At 44.4% G+C, this 22,537-nt stretch overlaps 1 protein-coding gene across 1 annotated transcript in view; it reads left to right on the forward strand.

Annotated features, from left to right (window-relative positions):
• The window catches only part of LOC146808511 (vomeronasal type-2 receptor 1-like), an 87,097-nt gene that overhangs the window by 40,376 nt on the left and 24,184 nt on the right, over positions 1 to 22,537 (forward strand). The window contains exons 3-4 of the mRNA XM_085623966.1: positions 19,660 to 20,490; positions 21,915 to 21,980. Of these exons, the coding sequence (XP_085480092.1) occupies positions 19,660 to 20,490; positions 21,915 to 21,980 (897 nt within the window). The remainder of the gene's footprint in view (positions 1 to 19,659; positions 20,491 to 21,914; positions 21,981 to 22,537) is intronic.

Below are 22,537 nucleotides of genomic sequence, written 5' to 3' on the forward strand. Positions count from 1 at the left end.
TTGTGGTGGTATTTGTGGTGGTGGTATTGATGGTGTTAATAGTGGTGGTGGAGGTGGTGGTGGTATTGGTGATGGTATTGGTGGTGGTGGTATTGGTGGTGGTGGTATTGATGGTGGTGGTATTGGTGGTGGTGGTATTGGTGGTGGTAGTGTAGGTATTGGTGGTGGTGGTGTTGGTGGTGGTATTGGTGGTGGTGGTGGTGGTATTGGAGGTGGTGGTATTGACGGTGGTGGAATAGGTGGTGGTGGTATTGGTGGTATTTGTGGTGGTGTTAATAAAACAGGCTTTTGAAAACACCCTGTCAGGTGGCCTTAGCCCAGATGACATGTAACAGATGTGCTGTTGTCAGCTTCAGCCCATTAACACAGGATTATGTGCTACCTGGAATTCACATGACTTAATTCGCTAATCATTTCAAAATCCATTTTACTTGGGGGCTTGAAACAGACACAAGATAATGCCGGGTTAAGGTGATTGAAAGCAGGCGCCTGTGTTACGGGGCGGCCGTGCTGCTTAAAATAAAACACACGGTTTCAGCTGAAGCAGCGCATGTCCGGCCTGCAGTAAGAGAAACTCAATAAAGTAAATAGTGCTACAGACTAAATAACAGGTCCCGTGTAACAACCGAAGTAAAAGGGTCAGTCGCCATGGGAGGGTACAAATGAAGCCAAGACCGTGCTAAGGAGGGACTAACAAGCCTATTAACGAATCTGAAGGCAGAGTCTGCGAAAGACAATGACAGAAGCCAATGAAAAATATGGGCGGAGTGTGGGAGCAGCTTCTCTCCCATATCTACTACAGCAGCATCACAGAGCGCGCAGCGCATGTGCACCACTGCTAGGCTTGCCCTAAAAACTGCCCTACCTAGCAGGAAACAGGGAATCAACCTCTTGAGATGAATGACAAAGAATCAAGCTTTCACTGGGGCTGCGCCAAAACTCTGGTTGTCTCTTTCACCCTGGCTCATGCTTATGTTCTATGTTTCGACAATATAGTTGGCAAAGAAAATGAACTTTTCATCTGAGAACCTGACCCGACTACCGTCCGTTTCATCTCCCCAGCAGTCCCCACCTGTATTGCATACCTTCCTCTCTGGTGGAATCGAGACAACGCAGTTTTGGTGTTCGACACCACAACCTCCTTTAGCGCGGCAGCTTCTGTGCAAAGGTTTAGGCCCCGGAACTTCTTATTTTAAGTGTTCAGCACTTGGCATGCGTTCGAGGGGGCTAAGAGCAGTGTGCATGTTGAGGGGTTCACACTCCCTGCCTTCTTTTGGGGCACGAACAAAAAGAAGTGGTCAAAATGAAAAGCTTCTACTTTTTTTCATAAACGTAGCAAATAGATATGGGGGCAGATTTATGTTTGACTTGCGCCTCATTTACGCCGCCGTTGCGTCACTTTTGTGACGCAGCAGCGGCGCAAATCCTGCGCCATGGTGCGGGGTATTTACAAACGTGACGCATCTCCCAGATGCGTCACGTTGTAAAGCCCTGCGCCACATGTAGGCGTTCCAGGGCAGGTGGGGGCGTTCCGGTGCAGGAACGCCTCCTAAAAGTGGCTGAGTGAAATCTACAAGATTTCACTCAGTCACTTTTGAGCCCATGCTGCGTCAAAACCCTGCACCTGCTTGAAGCAGGCGTAAGGATTGACGCAGCATTGTGCAGATAGGGCCCCCCAGAGCCTTGCTGGAGCTGCGTCGCGCTTGCGACGCAACTCCAGCAATGCGCCACTTTTCGGCACAGATGCGTCACGCATCTGTGCCGTTTTTGCCCCATGGTGCGCCGCATTATAAATGCGGCGCATCCATGGTGGCGCAGCTGTGGCGCATAATAACTGGCGCATCCCTGCTGATATGCAAGGATGCGCCAGTCGTCATAAATCTGCCCCATGGATTTTAAAAATGTGAAATTGTTTGGTTATTACATCCACACTAATGAATGGGAACATTGCAAATAGAACTCGGTTTGTGAAGATGTTTGTAAAAAACAAAGAACGAATTGTATGGGGCAGATTTACAAGCCCCTTGCGCCACTTTTGCGTCATTTTTAATATGGGAAAAGTGACGTAAGGGTGTCTGTCTCCCTTGGAAGGTTACTGCATTTAAAGTGCCGGCTGCCAACGGCTCTCTTTTCGCTCTCGTGCGTAAAGCCGGCCACATCCGACGGAAATCGGATACATGCTCAGAGGCGTTGAGCTCGTGTTTAATATTAAATGCAGCTGTATTTTTCTGTCGGGAGATTGTGCGACATTTGTTTTCCGAGCCTCATCTCAATGTGTTTCTTTAAATAGAAGCTATATGTTGCTCCTAAATTGCCTGGGGCAGAGGAAGCAGACATCATTTTTTTATGAATGTCCAGATGCAAATGGCACTGAGAGTGAAGGCTGAGCTCACGAACATCAAAGGATCCCAGCGTCTTTGTTTCCGGGCTCGCGGATTTCAACAGGTCTCCTCCGAATCAGCGCCAAGGTTTGAGCCAGAGCTGTAAAGGGGAAAAAATAAGTGCAGGTACTCATTAAAAATGATTTCAAAGTGTGGCAAATGGGCGGGGCTAGGGGCGGGGCTCGGGCGGGGCTAAGGGCAAGATATGATGATACATGTCATGACTTCTGTACCAGTTGTAGCATATATCAAAACGCATGAGAAATGCGATTATGTAAACAAATCAGGTTAACTCATTACACACAATGAAAGCCAAACAGGACGATATGTTAACATTTCCTTGTTTTGTAATATTTGCTGCTTCTTAAGACCATGTGTTATTTGTTGTTGTTTTGCACAATACTATATATTCTCAAGCGTGCACACACACAGAGAGCGGAACAAGCTGAGATGAACACAAAAGCATTCCACCCATTCCCTTTAAGAGATCTCCTGAGAGTATCCTGATTCTCTCACTCTTTCTCTCTCTTTTCTCTCACACAAAAATAGGCACACACAGGTCGGCAAGCACACAGACATAGAAATATGTATGTTAAAAAAATTATTACATTTAACAAGAAATTCACAGGATATTAGACTGTACACAAATTTGTGTTAAAATACCATTTCAAAGGCCATTCATGGTTTCAGAACTCAACAAATACCTGGTATTTTTATGTGAAAAAAGTGGCAATCCTAACTTCAGCTGTCACCTCGCTTCTATACATTCATCCCTCCCCCTTCCTTCTATGTTCATCTTAACTTATCCTCAACCAAACCCATTTGCCAGTTGTCCTGGAGCTCATTCCTGGAGGGCTGCGGCGTTCCCTGGTGCTCATTTCTCTATGGGAAGGGCCAGTACTTAATTTGTAAAAGACATAAGTGCCAGGGCTCACATTTTTATCTCAGAACCTCGTTTCCAGCGCTGCTGAATGCGAGGTTGACACTTGTTTCATCTACCACCAGAAACTCCCATCCTCTTTATCTCAGTTTTGCAGGTACTTTTCAGTCCTACTTTTTCCCCTTGTCTCTATTTACTAGTTGTTACCTTCTTGCATCTTTACCCATTTTTGCCTTTCTCTCTCGTTCTGAACCAATCCCTAAAAATAATTGCTACTGCGCATCACCTGCAAACACCAGTTAAAATTAAGCACTGGAAATAGGATTTGTGGTGGTAGTGTGGGCCTAGACGTTGGCTCTCTGGGCCTGTCTTGATTTTTAAATGTAAAAAAACCCGCACGTATTTATTACCGAGGCTAAGTTGATAATAATCAGTTATTGAAAGGCTTCTCTCTTTCTGTGTAGCCGAGCATGTTCAACAAGGAGGAGGCAGAAACAGACATTCACTGGCAGATTCACAGTGAAGTGCATCCCAGCGGGCCCATCCACCCCAGCTCCGGCAACAAAGTGCCCACAAGGCTGTCCCAGTGATTACATATATGCAATGGCAGGTCACCACTGCACAACACGGTGAAGGAAACAAGAGGTCCAAAGTTAAGGCACTATTCGTAATTGAAAAAAGAAGGCACAGTGATATTTATCCGCCTACCTACCCACACCCACTACATACATTTCTGTAGCACTCATGACACAGGCAGTCTGAGGGGTGAGAACTGTGGGCTCCGCCCTACTGCCGGCTTAGCTGGGGAGACACAGTCCTAGGCCTCTGTGCAATATTTTATTGCTAGGCGCTAAGCACACAGGCTAGTGTAATGTACACATTTGTGTGCGTTTGTCACGTTCCTTCATCGTCCTGGGCTTGCTGTTTCCAAGCTTGCCTCGCCCCAGCTGAGTCACGAGCCAGCCCCTTGCAATAATTATTCACAATTAGAGACTCGGGCAGGGTGCAGGCCGTTTGACGAAAAGGGTAAAAGTGAAAGCAGCTCGGAAGATGATTTAGGAAAATACAGCAAACCTGCTGCGTGCATTTCTCTTTTAAAATGTATCTGCACCACAGTTGCCCGCATAAAAGATAGCTATAGTGCCGGCCCTGGAAAATAAGTGCCGGTGCTGAGCACTGGAAACCACAGACACAAATTAAGCACTGAAGGGCTAACTTTACACCCATGGAGCCAGAACCCAGGTCAGTCATGTTGTCATGCAAAGGCAGTGATTAGTGTTGGAGAGGCACACAAAGGAAAGCAGCCTCTGTGCTGAACAAAATGACGGGAAAAAACGGCTTTGGGGAAGGTAGAGGATTGTGTGGCGCTGCCGCTCACTTTAGTACGGCCAGTGCATTTCCCTAAATGGGACAGGATTACTGACTGGCAGCTCCCGCCCATTTCACACGCCTGATGGAGGAAGGGGGTGGGGGGGACTTAACACTTTAAGGCTAATAGCCTTTGCGCACCTGATCAACAGTGCAGGGTCTGTCTAGACCAGAGGTCTTCAAACTTTTGGATGCCGAGACCCCCTTGTCAACATTTTGAGGCGTAAGGACCCCCTCTTGACAAAAATGTCTAAACCTGTTGACTAAATTGCGTGGGATGAAAATGTAAATGAGGTTATGTGATGCCGCGTATTTTGGGATAGCATTGCTTCATTATTTTGATATTTGTTACACACAGTAACGCTGAGGAAAGATTTCACCCAATCAGTACCCATTTATAACCAAAATACAGCAATTATCATCAGAAAGATTTCAAGTCAACCTTTGTGAAGGGCCTTCCACTCTGCAGCAATACGTGCTGCCACATTAGAAGCTCACCTGGCCCTGACCGGAAGAAGCAGGGGTCCCTTAAAACCCTGGCGGTTTTGTGTAGAGTTAAGCCTTTTACCCATGCAGCTTTCCTCTCACCCCCTCCCTTCCATCCCTCTCTCCTCTCCTAACCCCGGATCCCTCTCTCACTTTGCAGGTCATTTTCTTTCACCCCTTTTTACAACTTCTGAACTCTCCCCATTCAACCTCTCACTTCACCTTTAATCACCTCTTGCCATTCTGTCCTTTCACTGCCCTCATCTCTAACAGTCTCTCACATGTATCTCATGGCCTCTCTGGCCCTGTCACCTCCCGTGCCCCTCAGCACTTCTCATTCACCTCGTCTCTTCATTCAAATTTTTGTCTATTTGTATCTTACACCTCTCCAGTCCCCCCATTCCTCTTCCACATCTCCCATTTGTTCTAACAGAAGCCCTCACCTTTGGATCACACTCACTTCTTGCGTGTCCACACTTCTCTGCGGCAATTCACATTTCTCCTCATCCCTGACCTCTTCAATCAAATTCTCTCACTCCCTTGCTGTCCTCTCTCATTTTGGGTGCGGATGCAAGTTCAGAATGGGATGAATGAATGTATGATTACTGATGGGCTTGTTTGAGTGAGTTGCATATTGAGTAGTGAGGGGGACAGGTGAGTGAAGTGTCACATAAGTGCAGGATGAGTAGTGTACTCGTGTGACTGCAGGTTGAGGTATAGTGTGAGCAGGACAAGTGCATTTTGAGAGCAGAGTGATCACTGTGAGTGCAAGGTGTGCGGGTGAATGGTGCAAGTGCATGGTGATCAGTGTGAGTGCATTGTGATCACTGTGAGTGCAAGGTGAGCGGGTGAATGGTGCAAGTGCATGGTGATCAGTGTGAGTGCATTGTGATCACTGTGAGTGCAAGGTGAGCGGGTGAATGGTGCAAGTGCATGGTGATCAGTGTGAGTGCATTGTGATCACTGTGAGTGCAAGGTGAGCGGGTGAATGGTGCAAGTGCATGGTGATCAGTGTGAGTGCATTGTGATCGCTGTGAGTGCAGGGTGAGCGGGTGAATGGTGCAAGTGCATGGTGATCAGTGTGAGTGCATTGTGATCACTGAGTGCAAGGTGAGTGGGTGAATGGTGCAAGTGCATGGTGATCAGTGTGAGTGCATTGTGATCACTGTGAGTGCAAGGTGAGCGGGTGAATGGTGCAAGTGCATGGTGATCAGTGTGAGTGCATTGTGATCACTGTGAGTGCAAGGTGAGCGGGTGAATGGTGCAAGTGCATGGTGATCAGTGTGAGTGCATTGTGATCGCTGTGAGTGCAAGGTGAGCGTGACAATGAAGGGCGAGAATGAGGAATGAGTTGTCTGAATGCAGGGTGCATAAACTATTGCGGCATTAATCGGGGATCGAGGGTGAAGGAAATAAATAATGTGCTGATCCTGCAACAAACTTCCAGTCGTATGGTTAGGGTTGCCAGCAGATTATTTTGGTGGCCCAGTCGGTACAAAAAAAAGCAGTCACCTAAAGCGGCATTTTCAGCGCTTATCTGTGCATACTTCCCAGGGCCGGCTTTAGTGCTGGTGGTGCCCTGTGCGACAATGTTTGTTGGTGCCCCCCACAATGACCACCCCCACCACGGATTCTCTCACTAGCACCCTTTAACAGTGACCAAGTCTCCATAACCCCACACTCTCAGATGCATTGAATTAGTTAAATGTAAATGTCAGGGTACTTATAGAGCGCACTGTCACCAGACGGACACCTTGCGGTGTCGCCTTTGCGGTTTCCTGGCGCTGATACTCCTACCGCTGTGGAACCCCTCCTGGCTTTCCCTGTGAAGTGTCCACTCCTGGGCACCCCCAGGGTGAAGCCAGGCATCCTTAGCGCTGTTGGGGCCAGTGTGGAGGCTAAGCAAGCTATTGCCCAGAGTTGCAGCGTGGGACCCGTGATTAGAATAGGCACCGAGGCGAGAATAGACAGGTCCGAGGAAATTGAGCCCGAGCCCCGCCGAGGCTGGAATCAAACCCTGGTCCCTGGCCAGAACTCTGCTTCAGGGTCTGCCGCTCTAACCATTGAGCCACACTCCTCCACTAGTTATATAGTGCCACTCATACCAGTGTAGGGTGTATAGGAAATGTTACATAAGCCAAAGGACTAAAAGTATAGGAGTCACATGTCATCCATACTGGTAGGCAGTATAGTTCAAGAGTGCTTGGTGTGGAGAAGCACAAACGCAGAGTCGAAAAAGAAACAGCATAGTTGGGAGTTTCCTTTAATAATAAGAATTGATTTCTAGCCAAATTAACCCTTTTTGCAACATTAATCAATGGTCTAATAATGTATTCTTTGTAGTGTGCATGCTGTTCTAGGATGAAAGTTAATAGCTCACTATTCTATATTAGGACTTTAAGTTATAAATTGCAAGTAACAAAAGGATGTCTCTTTTGAAAGCAGTAACCTGCTGATCTCTTCACATCATACGCACTCTGTAATCTACTTGGTACACGTTCTTTGCAGCAGGCATATTAACCCTCTGCACTAACTTCACCTAAGTCCAAACCTCAACTATACAAAATGCTGACCTCTCTCCAGGGAGATAATTAATCACACGAGTTATCTTGACATTTATGTGAGGCCTGGTCATTGCTGGGGAAAGAAACGCTGCAGCAGGTGCTTCAAAAGCACAATAAACTTTCACACACGGCGCCCCCAGGAAGCCAACTTTGTATTCCTTTCCATGAAATGCATTCTCACACTACAGCAGTGAATGTAAAATCCAAATGTAAGGAATAGGCACAGTGGGGACCCAGGGGGTACTGGAACCAGCAAAAAAACCTAAGCCTCTGTAAGCAGTTTACAAAGGCATGTTAAATGGTCTTTAAAGACCTGTGAAAAAACACGGGGGTGCCGGAGATAGGAATCCAGACACTGCCCACCTGAGCCCCCAGCAGCTCAAGTTTCACTGCAGCAGGCCGGGCTGAGACACAGTACGGGGAAGTGTGGGGGGGGGGGGCTGAAGCCCTTGGGCCTGAGCAGAAGTGTGACTGGGAAGGCGCGACCCCCTTTGCATCACTCCACGGCCCCCCTGGGGGTCGCGCCCCACAGTTTGAAGACCCCTGGTCTAGACCCTTCACTTTTGATCACAGCATGACACAATGCAAGCCCTCTCAGACCCCTGCAGTCTGGGGCCATTCAAGTGAGCGCTGCTGAAATCTCCAACAGCGACTCTGCAAAAGGCTACTGAGGGGCTCAGTGACTTGCAAGCTCCTCCGAAGCAGAGCAGCGTCTGCCCTGAGCTGGAGGACAAACCTAACCGGAGCCTGCTGTGCTCTCAATGAGGGTACCGGTACTCTCCCTGACCTAAGAAAAGTGCCGGTACTGAGGGCCAGAAAATTCGGAAGTGCAGGTACTCAGTACCAGTGAGTACCGGCCCATTTAAAGCACTGGTTTGAGCTCCATGTGGGAGGGCTTGCAAATCCCGCGCGGGGCTCATGCGCACTCATTGAGAGCGGGTGACCTAAAAAAACAAGCATTTACAATGCAATAGGTGTCGCATGTACGCGAGTCCTATTGCATTGTAAATGGTAGGCATCATGACAATGGGTGGGAGGGAGGACGGGTTTGAGAAGGCACGGACAAAGGAGGGGGTGGGGGAGAAGGCACGGACAAAGGGAGGGCAGGGGGGTGAGAACGCACAGACAACAGGAGGGCGGGTGGGGGGAGGCACGGACAACGGGAGGGCAGGCGGGGAAAGAATGCACCAGCAACAGGAGAGAAAACAGGAGTTAAAGAAGGCACCAAAGCATGTCATGCCAGAGGAGGAGACCCTCATTAAAGAAAATAGTGCTCACAGTGTAAAATATCCAGTGCCTTGTAACAAGCGAAGTAAAGGGGCCAGTAGCCGTGTGAGGATACAAATGACGACATGGCAATACTAAGGAGGGACTAACAAGCCTCATAATGAATAAGAGTACAGCATTTACAAACGGCAAACACACAAGCCAATGAAAAATAAGGGCGGGGCTGGGCAAAGCTTCTCTGAACTACCGCAGATCTTCGTCGAGTAGCGCTTGTGCGCTGGCTCACGCTCAACCTAAAAACAAATTTAAAAAAAAGTAATTTGGTTGCTGGTTAAGAGAGTGAAACGCTACTTAAGCAGCTACCACAATCATTGTCAGGGTGAATTCACTAGCCATCCCAAATAACCTGTGCTCAACGCTCTGTTAGCTTGGCATAGAGCGGTCAGACTTAACTCAGAGGCAATGTGTAAATTATTTATGTAGAAATTGACACATTAGTACCCAACACATGAAAAGCACAACACCAATTTAGGAAAATAGAGTAAAACTGAATTAATAATTTATTAGGACCAAAACAACAACAATCTAATCAGTAGAACCACCTTCAGGCCCTCTTCCAAAAATAAAGCACTGGGTGGCACCACTGGGGAAGTCAGGACTCACAGCTAGCAGAGTCCAGGTGCTGGCTTCATAGTTGTTGGAGCCTGTTCTCTCCCTGAACCTCGGATCAGGAGGCCAGCCAACTAGCCCTTGGAGTCACTCTGGTGGTCCTGGGTTCAAGATGCAGGTACCGTCTTTTGCACTCAGGCATGAGGGCAGCAGGGCATCAGAGTGCCAGTCCTACTTGCAGCAAAGCAGCAGCATACCAGTCCTTCTGAGTCTTACACATGTCCAGATGTGTAATGAAGAGTTTGGTCTGAGGGTCCAATATTTATACCTGGTAGGAGAAGTAGGAGAAGGTTCTGGACATTTTCATCCCCAGAGGTGTTTGGAGTTTCCTGCCTCCGTGCCCTGACCCCAGAATGTCTGGGGTCACAATAGATTCGTGTAAAAGCCTTTGTGAGTGTGCTCAGGCAGAACCTTTTGTGATGTGCAAGTGTGCTAGTTGACAGCTCCTCCCCCTCATCAAGTCAGATATGGCCCATCCTCCCAATGCCTATTGCCTTTTGTCTCACTCTCTGGGAGCAATACAGGAAGACCAATGGCCAGCTATACCTAGTCATGTGATCCAGGGACAGGCCGCAGGTACCAAATGGTTAGGATAAAGAAGATACCAACTTTCTAAAAGTGACATTTTCAGACTTCTGACTAAAAATCCATCTTTATCATTAAATAGGGCTTTTAGTTACAATTCTTTAGACACCAAACTCAAACGGTCTACCTGCTCTCAATTAAAAGTTATCACTAACTATATGTAATAAAGAAACCCATTGTTATCCTACAGGAGAGCTAGGCCTTGCTGTAGTGAAAAATAAATTAAGAGTAGTTCACTACCAGGACATGTAAACTTTAAAAGCACAAGTCCAGCTATTTAAATACACTGCGCGCTACCCTCTGGGCTGTTCAGGGTCTATCTTATGTGTGACTTTTATGCATTAAAAAGGAAGGTTTGTGCCTGGCAAATGGTTTAGTTTGCCAGGGTGACATGACAGTTCAAAACTGCACACACGGGATGCAATGGCAGTCCTGAGACATGTTTTTCAGGGCTATTTAATTGGGTGGCACAATCAGTTCTGTAGGCCCACTAGTAGCATTTAATTTACAGGCCCTGAGTACATGTACCATTTTACTAGGGACCTATGAGTAAATTACATGTGTAATAGGTTGTAGGCCAATTTTGTCATGTTTAGAAGACACAGCACAAGCACTTTAGCACAGGTTAGCAGTTGTAAAGTGCACAGAGTCCCAAGGCCGCCAAAAATGAGATCAGCAAATATAGGAGGGGTGAAGGCAAATAGTTTGGGGAAAGACCACCCTAAGGCTGACAGATCTAATGGTATGCAATGGGAATTTAATAATTAGCTGCCTCAAGGGAGACAAGAATGTTCTGTACTGCAGGGTGGGAAGTGAAATGCCAACGTCTTGAAGATCTGTGTGAATGTGTTCAAATATGCTGTCTTTATAGTCAACAGCTGTGATTAGTGCATTTTCTCACCTGGCATTCATGTGCAGCTGTACCAGATTTCTCTTCTAAAGAAAGCCAAGCAATTTCTCCCTGAAGGCGACTTCAGAACTGCTGTTCAAGGCCTTGTGCTTTCTTATCTATATGCTGGTAATGCCCATCTCCGTGGCCACCCAGACTCCACATTGGCACGCCCATAAGGGCATTTTATAAGCCATTCATGTCTTATCTAGGGACTGAAGAATTATGACCACTTCACCCCATCATAAAGGAACTTCATAGGCTCCTCTTGCCAGCTTGCAAAATGTTCAAACCCAGGGGCATCATTTACAAGGCTATCATGACCAGCACTCCGCATATGTTGCAGAAAAGCTTGACATCTCTGGTGGTTCCCAGCCCACAACAGCCAGGACACCATCAGAGTACAGGCTACGAAGCATACGAGAACAGGCTTTTCCATGTATGCACCCAGGAACTAGAACAGCATCCCTGTATCTCTCAGGACTGCCCAATGCTGCTCCAGTTTTTTAAGGACGGTTTGTAGATCTTTCCGAGGTGCCAAATTGAATCCATTCATTGTGTTTGGATTTGAGGCCCTTCTATGCCTCTTGCACAAAAGAATACACCATTCTTTCCTAAATTATTTTTGTTTAGGTAATCTGCAAGGAGCCACCCATTCACTCTGGTCATCATCTAATCTTTACTTCCCCTGCATTTATTTTATGCTATCTAGAAGGTGGTGATGTATCAGAGATCCTCTTTGTCTCATCTGCTGGAATCTGCTCTCTCACTTTGTTCTTTGTTGATATACTCTTGAGACTTTACCAGATATACCTCTTGCAAGCAATGCCTAATATTTCCCTATGATTTATTACTTCACTGTTTGCCACCTCTCTATGTTTTAAAATGTATTCTAGCATTTTTGTGTCATCTTATGGCTCCCGCTCTTCCTGGTTGGGCTCTCTGATGCCCCTTTGAAGTGCACACGTCCTATGATACTGCAGAATTCCCAAATATCCCTAACCATTGTGTTCCCTGATCATCTAAGTCTTTTTCCTGGTGTTCTAACTCCAAATACTGTTTTATGAGCCTGTTTTTAAATTTCAGAATGCTTGTTATAGTGCACCTGCCCTGCTTGTAGCTCATTACTGCTGCTGGTAGGGGTGTCTTTCAGTTTTTGGTTCTGTTGCACTACACGTGATATGATTGTACCCAGTGGTGGATTGCAGCGCTGACTTCTGGTGGGCCTGCTTCTATTGAATTTTCCTGAAGGGCTCATTTTCCAGCAATCTGTTGACATTTAATCAACTGGAACTCTGACCCTTCAGGTATCGGATCTTTACTTCTAGGGCTTACTTAAGCCACTAGTATGACTTTATTTTATACTGCTTATAATTCTCTCAGTTACTGACTTAGGCAGAGAATTGAGGGACCTCTTTGTCCCTGCACAAACACAAATTGTTCGATATTAATCAATATAAAGGAAGGTGAGCGCTGGGTATTGCCATCTGGATCGTAAAAGCAATAGAAAGAAAAAGATTTTACATTTTCCACTACACAATAGTTCCTTGAAACCTGAGTGAAATGCAGAAGGTCTGATTTTTTTTCAACTGATCATGCAACATTGCTTATCAGATGGGGTGACCAATGGCTGACACCCAGACAACAAAACAGGTGCATTTATGTGCTTTAGCTTCTGTCACCAGCCAGGTGGGTTTAACAAAGAATGTGATAAGCAATATGCACATTTCTACTGAAAGTTAATGTCTATTCAAGTGAGAATCCATGACAGTGGTATTGACTGACAATAGTGGCTTTTGTGATTGAATGAAGGTTTTCCCATTTAGTCCAAGATTTATGAAAGCTATGTGCAGCTATTCGTGTGGCATAAAGCAGTGTGAATGAAACAGTTAATCTACTTGTTTACGTAGAATTTTATTTTGCAATAAGACTCTGTGAGCACATTGCTAAATGGCATTTTGATGCACAGTGTGAACATATTCATAATGTATACAAAGTGGGTGCTATGGGCTGGGAGCTGCACAAATTTCTAGAGGGGTCAATGAAAACCCATAAGTGCTAAAATGCTGGAAAACAGTGTGACGTAGCATTGTCATGAATACTAACACCAAATGAAAACAAGTCCAAACTGTGAATGGGTAGTTGGTTGACCGGGGTGTGAGCCCTGGTCAAGCAACAGTCACAATCCCTTGCAGGGTGAACCACAAAAAGCCACTAAATTAATCTGTGCTTAACCCAGTGCAGCTTGGCACAAAAAGCAGTCAGGCTTAACTTAGAGGCAGAAATGTAAAGTATTTATGCATCACTCAAACTGTAATAAAATGAAAACACAACAGAAGAAAATATCAAACAAATTTAGAAAAATAGAGTGCATTTTAATACATTATTTGACACCAAAACAACAAAAATCCAATCAATATAACAGGCATTATGAATTTTAAATTTTTTTAGTGAAAACTAGCACCAAAACTTTCAGAGTGCCAATCACAGGCATCTAGTTGTGTGAGACCGAGTCAAAGTAAACAAATACGGCTGACCTCGATGAAGCACGGTTCAGATACACAATGTGGATTGGGCCTGGTCAGCGCTTCGAACTAAAAGGAAATTCTGGAAAAAGTGTCTGAGAGGGTAAAGTTCAGCGAGACAAGGCTGCAGATGGTGTCCAAAGAGGGAGTGTTGTCGTTGGGTGTCTTTGGGATGAATCTTTGGTGAGCGGTGGAAAACATGAATAGGACAAGGGACAGGGATATAGCCAAAGACAGTTCCACATTTGGCAAAGGACCACTGAATGGGATTTGCTGCTGAACGAAGTGGTAGAAAATGCAAAGTCAATCCAACCGTTAATGCACCTCGGGCATATAAACAAGCAGGTTGGTCATGGTCTGCTCCTGATTCTCAGAGCACTTTTGGGCCACAATTTATCTAAATCCTTAGTTTTGGTTTTTGGCCATCTAGGCACCTTTAGCACCACAATCAAGGGTCCAGGACTGGAGGGAGACCTCTTGGGGTTTCAGGACTCATTTAGGCTGGTTCTAAGTGGAGGTTGAATATAGCAGGAGCCTTTTATGTCCCTGTAGCTCCGAACAGGAGTCCATCAAACTAGCCCTTGGAGTCACTTCTGTTAGCTCTGGGTGCAGGCGAAGATTTAGGGCTCAACACCAGGCCTGGCCTCTGGGGGTTCAAGGCAGGCTCCAAGCAGCAAAGCAGTCCTTCCAGGTAGAGCAACAGTCTGGCAGAGTGCAAAGCAGGTCACAGCAGTTCTCTGAGAGTCCTTCTAAAGGTCCAGCAGTGAACTGAAGTGTGGGTCTGAAGGTCCTATTTTTATACCCTGGTGCCCATCTTCTGGAAGATTGGAGAAGCTTCTGGAAAGATTCTTTAAAGTGCATGGAATTTTCTGACTCCCCTGCCCAAGCTAAATGCTGACTGCAGTGACAATACAGTTTTGTAATGCCATTTGTGGAAAGGTGGAGCACACGCTATTCTGATGTAAGTAGGGCTGTGTTCAGCTCCGCCCTTCCGCCTGCCAGCAGTGGGCCTATTGAGGCATACCTAATCCCTCTATTGTGTGACTGTCTGGGATGAATTCACAAAGTCCAACTGTCAGCTGTGCTCAGTTATGTGACCCAAGACAGGGTGCAGGCACTAAGGGCTAAGAGCAGGAAAATGCCAACTTTCCAAAAGTAGCATTTTCAAAATTATAATTAAAAATCAGACTTTTTAAAGACGGTTAAGCACTACAATTTCATAGATACTAAGCATGATATATCTACCTGATCCAAATAGGAATTACAGCTTAATAAATGTAATAAGGAATTCCTATGGAAGGGGTTTGCCTCTCTGTAGTGAAAAACTAATATAGGCATTTTTTACTGCCAGGACATGTAAAACTTAAAAGTGCATGTCCAACCTTTTAATTACACAATACCCTGCCCCACAGGCTTCCTATGTGTACCTTTGAGGTTACATACACAATAAAAGGGGAGTTTAAGGCTTAGCCAAGGGATTTAAATCAAACACAAGGATTGTTACCCTGAAACTGGTCCCAGGATGCATGTTTCCGATCCAGTGAAGACCTGGTCTTGGCAGTTCGGGCTGGACTGTTCCCATGAGGCTCAGGGTCAAGACTGATTTCCATATAACTGGGTCTGAACTGGGGTGGCGATGTGAGCTAAAGAATGATGATGGATGCAACCCAAATCTGTGACTGGGGGTGAGAGTCTGAAATCATCTTCTTGTGTTTGCAAAGGGGTTTAAATGCTAAGTCGACATGGCAGTTTAAAACCGCATTCAGGCTGCAGTGGCGTGTCTGAGGCATGTTTTATGGTGCTACTTAAGTGGGTGACACAATAAATGCTGCAGGCCCACTCGCAAAATTTAATTTACAGGACCTGGTTATACAGTATACCACTCTACAAGGGACTTATAAGTAAATTAAATATGACAATTAGGTATATGCCAATCAAACCATGTTTAGTAAAGTGAGCACAAGCACTTTAGCATTGGTTAGCAGTGGTAAAGTGCACACAATTCAATGACCAACACAAATGAATTCAGCAAAAAGTGGAGGGAAAAAGACAAAACATTTGGGGGTGACCCTACCATAGAGACCCAGGTTCAACACCAACAATGAACATAAGTGGGGGTGGGTTAACACTGCATTATTGTTCAATGAGTTATACATGCAACATTTGTGAAAAGTTCATGTATTACTTAATGTAATCTTGTGCAATCATCTGTAGGAAGCTACCTGTATGCAAGTTGTTGCTTTGAGTAGAAAAGCTTGCAAGACATTGTCCAATAGCCTTTGTGTCATGGCATAATGCTGCATCACATTTTGTGTCACATGAGCATGTCATTTGTTTTTGTGTCTTCAATGTCACCAGCGATGTGTGATGCATGGTAAATATGTTAGTGATACATTTTCTGAAATGTATCTAGAATACGGCCGGCGTTTTGGGATCTCCAGACTTTCTTGCAGTGCAGACTTAGTCAATATGCCACGATAAGAGAGAGAACCCGGTGGACAGTAACCCACAAACCACCTGAGCATTACATGAGTATGGTGTGTTCTGGGCACTGGTGAGTTCTGTAAGACTTCTAGGAGTATTTGTTGTTAGTGGATTCCAAACCTCCTTCCACCATGTATATACAGACTCAATAATACACACCAAGAATATACCTTTAAGACTTTTATTAAAATTAAAATCTCATTCTAGTACATAGAATTTTTATAGTTGTAACTATAAAAGCAAACATAATATAGGCAACAATAACAACTAATACACAGATAAGAGCAAATTGGAACATTATTATAGTATTTTACAGTTTCCATGTATTTATTCCTTTAACCTCACCCATCTTGCCTCTAACTAAGCTAATCTTAGCACCAAAAGCAGCCTATGTGAGTTTCTTGCAATACATTTTCCCCGTACTTTAAGAATGGGAGACTCCGCAGTCAGGGCAGAGATCTCCGCATGGTAAAGTAAATGGAAAGTTCAAAAAGAATATTCCACTCAAAAGTAAATATTAGACAAAGTTTTAAGATAAATATAAATGCAAATTAATGTATGTATTTTGTTTAAAAGTAAACACAAAAAGTAGAAAAAGTCTACCGCACTATAACATTTCATTTGAATTAAAACTTTAATTAATGGATTTATATCAAAATAAATCACAATTATTTTTCTGAAATTAAAATACAGATGGATTCCCACCTGAAGAAAAGAAGTGGTTTTTGCATTAATAATTATTAAAAGTAATGTATGTAATTAATTAAAATGTTTCAACATATTTTAAATAAAATATAATGTTAAATTATGTCTCAAATTCAAAATTCAATAATAATTAAATAATAAATATCAAATATTTTTACTATTGTATGTGCTATTTCATATATTTTTTCACATGAATATATATTTATTTAGATTTTTAACTATTTTAAATGATCTAATGTAATTTAACATTGTTTCCTCTGAGGGTTTTACTTCAATTCCCTACCTCTATTATTTTCAATAGGAGGGTGTTGGAGTACCAGTGGTTCACAATATGAGTGCTGGACTTATTTCAAAAGTGTTGGTCCTGGCCCTCTCTGCAGTGTCACCCCCAAACATTTTGTCGTTTATGCTAGCATTAGGACTCCGTGCACTTTATCATTGCTAAAATGCTTGCTTCTCTCCCTAAAACTTGGTAACATTAGCCAACACCTAATCAGCACATTTAATTTACTTATCAGTCCCTGGTATATGGTACTACATTGTACCAAGGGCCTAAACCTTCCTTTGTAATAGTTATAACTCATCCCTTATGTAGACCCCAATGGCTCATAGGGAAGGGTGTCTTGTATTTAAAAAGTAGGACATGTATATTTAAAGGTTTACATGTTCTGGCAGTAAGAAATCTCCCCAGCCATTATTCATTGTGGCAGGGTTGGCCTCCCATAACTAACACTGGATTACCTTATTACATTTTATAAGTGATGTCTTCAGTTTGGCAACAGCTAGAAAATACTTATTTCACTCACTTCAATCTTAATTTAAAATCCTCTTTATTAGTAAATTCAGATTTTAAAATGCTATTTTCAAAATGCCACTTTTAAAAAGATTGCATTTTGCTGCCTCAACTAAATGTTCCTTTCTGCCTTCATCCAAGGTCACATTACTGTTAATGGGTCTCCTGTGGTGTGATGTGTATTTCTTCTAGACAGTGGACAAAATAGTCTTTTGTGTTGGGAAGGGTGTTCCTCTCCTCAGCAGGATGGCCTGGGAGGTTGTACCCAGCCCTTTCTGAGCTTCAAAGGATACCCTGAGGGCTGTGCCCACCCCCTTCCTTACTTCAGAAGATGCCATGCCTGCCCTGTGCTGGCAAATGCAGCACGCACATGGACCTGTCTGCCCTTTGTTTCACTACACAGGCTGGAGCCAGACCCAGGGGAAAGAGAAGTATGGACCTGAACCAGTTCAGACAAATAGGGTGTCCCTTACCCACAGAGTGGCACTCGGCTTAAAAGTGGCAACCCCAGAACCTCTAATAAGAACACTCTTGGACCTGTGAAGACTTAGATGAAGGACTGCACTGCTGTTGGAAGCCTGAAGGAAGACTGCACCTCTTTGCCTTGAACCTAGGCGCCCAGAAGGGACTCCAAGGGCCAGTTGGCTGACCTATGTAAGCTGCAGGGACACAACAAGCCATTCCCTGCAACTGCCAGCTGTCCAATACGATCTCAATCTGCCTGGACCCTGCTCCAGACAACTGCTGGATTAAGTCCTGACCCCCAAGAGGTTTCCCCCATGTCCTGGGCCCTGGGTGCGTTACAGTGTACTCATCCAACCTTAAAACTGCAAGAACTGAGCTCCAGATGAAGAACTAAAGGCTCTGACCTCTTTGCGTCGAAAAGGACCATCCAAAGTCTACTCGTGAATGTGAGTGGACTTCACTGAGGCCAATGTGGAAACTGCATTGGACTTCTGACAAGACCTTCCCAGATACAGACCCTGAAGTTCAGCCGCACGGAGATCTTCACGTCAACAACCACCCTGTGTTTCCTGACAGGGCAAAGATCTGATCGTTGATCTGCTCTTTATGCCAACAATGACATCTATGCTGTCTCCGAGCAACATGAAGTTCCAACCAAGGACTTGGATCCCAGCGTCCAACTGTCAGCAAGCCTCTCTCCAGATCTAGCCTACACCTCATCCTCCGACAACCTCATCGACAAGAGATTCTCGCATGAGCAAGACTACGTTTTGAAGGTAAACTTTCCACCAGGACGTACCCAGTCTCTGTATACAACCTTCACTTCCTTGCGTTTGGCCTTTACTTCTGACTGTGACCCAGTCCATCGTGACCAAAACAGATGACTATAAATGGCACATTGTGCTTTTTGGCGCTATTTCTACTACAAATTTAAAAATTCATATCTCAGGTTCTACTTATTAGCATTTTGCCATTTTGGTGTCATTTTATTTTTTAAACTTTTCTCTATGTTTCTAAATTGGTTTGGGATTTTTCTTGTGTTGTGTTTTCACTTTATTACTGTTTGAGTGCTAAATAAATGCTTTACACATTTACTCTAAATTAAGTCTGCCTGCTTTTGTGCCTAGCTACCACAAGGTTAAGCACATGTTTCAAATGACTATTTAATTTCGCCCTGACAAAGATTGGGAGTGTGTTCTCTCCCTCTTGAACCAATATTCCAATGTCTTGTACCGTGGTAATGACTTTTTTAGACTATCTTCTTGTAAGTGAATATTTAGAAATATCTCTATCCAGAACTCACATCAACAGACTTTAGACTTCTCAAAAAGACCAGTTATGGTCAATTTCTTTAGCCAGTCCAGTATTACAGTCTCTTATCTTGGGCAGATCCTATACTCCTGAATTCTGAAGCTTCCTCATTCAGAGAAGCAGAATATTGCGAGGCTCCTATGTGTCAGGTCATGCAAGTTTGGTGTTGTTTGACTACTATGCCATTTACTCATTCCTTTTAAGCATTATTTCATGTTTTAATGTTTATTTCAATGCCATGTTTGACAAGGATCCATGAGTGCAGTGTGTTGGGCACATGTATTAATGATCATGATAAAGATAGAACTGTTTTTTCACACCTGACAGATCAGCCACTCATCTTCTCTCGCCACTCTGAGTGACAAGCTTCAGTTCCCGTCCTTCCTGCGGACTCTTCCTGTAAACACACTCCAGAATATTGCGCTGGCACAGATTATGGCTCACTTTGGTTGGACGTGGGTGGGAATGATAGTTTCTGATGATGAGCTTGGTTTGCAGGGTGGTCAGCACGTCAAGCAAGAGATTGAGAAGAGTGGCGGCTGTGTGGCCTTCGTGGAAAGAATTCACCTGCGGTACTCCAAGGCGCAGGTCCTCCAAGTTGTTCAACAGATCCAACAGCATTCAGTCAAGGTTGTTATTGTTCACAGCGCAGAAGCTTATGTCAAGGCATTGCTGGAAACTATGTATTCACACAATGTGACTGGAAAAACCTTGATATTCTCTGCATACTTTGTCATCTCTCCTGCCATATTTGCCGACCAGGCATGGAAAATATTGAATGGGACATTGGCACTCACCCTTTATGCAGGCATCATGCCCGGCTTTACAGACTTTCTCTACCGTCTTCAACCAGATGACGTATTCACTGAGCTCTTATGGGAGCAGATCTTCAGCTGTCAACTGTCATGGGTCAACCGAAGCAGTACTACAAATGCAGCCGCAGAGGTAGAGCTATTGGCACCTTGTTCCCGACAGGAAACCTTTGATGCAGCAACCTTGCCTCTGTTTGAACTGAATGACATGAGCTACACTTACCACAGTTACACTGCAGTCTATGCCTTCGCTCATGCTTTGAACACCTTGATGGACTGCAAACCAGGTCAGGGGCCTTTCATCGATGGATCTTGTGCCAACATCAAGGACTTTCGACCGTGGCAGGTGGGAAAGGGCAAAATGTCCCATTGGTTAAGATTACATTGAATAATAAGATGGAGCTAATAACTCAAATCTATGGTAGCGTACTTCAACATGTAGTTGGGCATGTTATTCCAACACATTTTATGTTTTGGCCTGAGACAAATGTGAGGGTTCATTAGAAGACCATGATGTGTGCTTTAACCTCTATGTGGAGGCTAGCGTATGAATAAACTGATATGCAAGCAATGCCCAATATTATGTAAAGGACAATTCCAAACAAGCCAATGTTTGGTTAATGACATGCCTTACAATCATGCAAGACAGGATATTCAGTGCCACCTCAAGCTTAGGACCACAAAAAGCCCTCATTACCAACAACGAAGTAGCAGTGCTAGGTCCAGCAATGCCTTGACAAAATGAACCTGAGCAACTTCTTCCCAGGTTGTCAACAGTGCCAAATTCCAAGCTGCCACAATCATGTCACCATCAACTTGAAAGCTCACATCTCACACAAAAGCAAGACTATCTGACACCAACTTTCCCTGTGGCTCACACCTATTGTGAAGGCAACAATATACAGTCTTGACGACCCAGAAACCTCCTAACTTTATGAATGACTATTCTGCATCAAAGAATGAATGAAAATGCAAATGCTCTGAGAAATCCACTGTCTCTCCACCTCACCTCACATTGAAAACTATGTTTAGCGTAAATATGCCAACAACGGAAATCCATTATAAGAAGGCAGGATAATCACAATGTAAGGATGAGAAAACACAAGACACGCAAAAGTAGCATCTCTAGTCTTGAGTCCAAAATCTGCAGAGAAGAAATGACCATTTGACAGACCTTCTCTGGTTACAAACCATGAATTTGGAACAGCATCCCAACCGAGAGCCAATAAGCAAAACCTCTTTTATTCCTCAGAAAAAAACTCAAACCCTGCTGCTCCTCAAGCAACATCTAACCGATAAGTAACCTCCCGGCTAAAAAACTACGAAGAATGCCTGGTAATCCCTGCCTGCTCTCCTCTTGACCCTACTATTCCCCTTCCCCCTGCTACCTTTCATGCCCCTTTCCTCCCTCACAGTCTCTCTCTCTTCTTGTCCTTCCCTCAATGTCACCCACTCCTGGTTTCCGCCCAGCCCCCTAGCTCAGATGTGTGTTTTTCCTTTGTTTGGATCAGAACAAGCTTACTGCAGGAACCAAGGTCTTTGGGGCACATAAACACACGCAAACATGAGACTAGCTGCAGGATCTAATGGTGAAAAGGACATGGCCCCTGGAAGTGAAATGCGATCCACTGAAGCATTAAGTTAGAAGGAAAGAAGGCCACCAGTTAACAGTACAAAATGGAACTATCCCACACTCACCCATCCAGGGCGCTCCATTATTTGGAAGGTGAAACCAGAAATTGAGTTTTTGTTATACATTTTCCCATACAGCAAGAGAAAAGCAATTGTTCTCTGCCCGTCTTTCATCTGGTCCAAAGCAGTCCCAAAGTGGATGTGGTGAGACCACTGAGGGCTCCTCTGAGTCCAGATGACCATGGATAGGATCTGGCAGAATACCACAGATATCTTAGTTTGAGTCCAGAGCCTCTCCTATGAGCTGGTCAAGAGCAGGATAAATGCATGTTTCATCATTCACTAATGGATTTCTATATCAAAAATAAACTTGTGGGCAACAGTTGATTGTATGATGAATTAAAATCACTACAAATTCAGAACAAAATCAAGATTGTAATAATCATAAACATTTAACTTCAGTAAAAAGGCAATTGTGTTTACAGCGTTGATTGGTCCTGGCCTATGTTATATGAAAAACGTCCTTAGCACAGGACCACCACCTGGATCATAGAGATTTAAAAAATGGAAATAAATCACCATACCTATTAGTCCTGGTCCTCTTTACAGGGAGTAAATAGAAGTTCATAAATCACACAACCTTCACCAGCATGACTCATGCCATTTCACTTAACCCAAATTTAATATCGGCATAATAAAAAGTAAAGTGAAAGTCCTTACGAGTACCATGAACCCTCCTTTTGTGAAATATAACCCTGTAC

The sequence above is a fragment of the Triturus cristatus genome, chromosome 8 (assembly GCF_964204655.1).
Source record: "Triturus cristatus chromosome 8, aTriCri1.1, whole genome shotgun sequence".
Classification (NCBI taxonomy): Eukaryota; Metazoa; Chordata; class Amphibia; order Caudata; family Salamandridae; genus Triturus; species Triturus cristatus.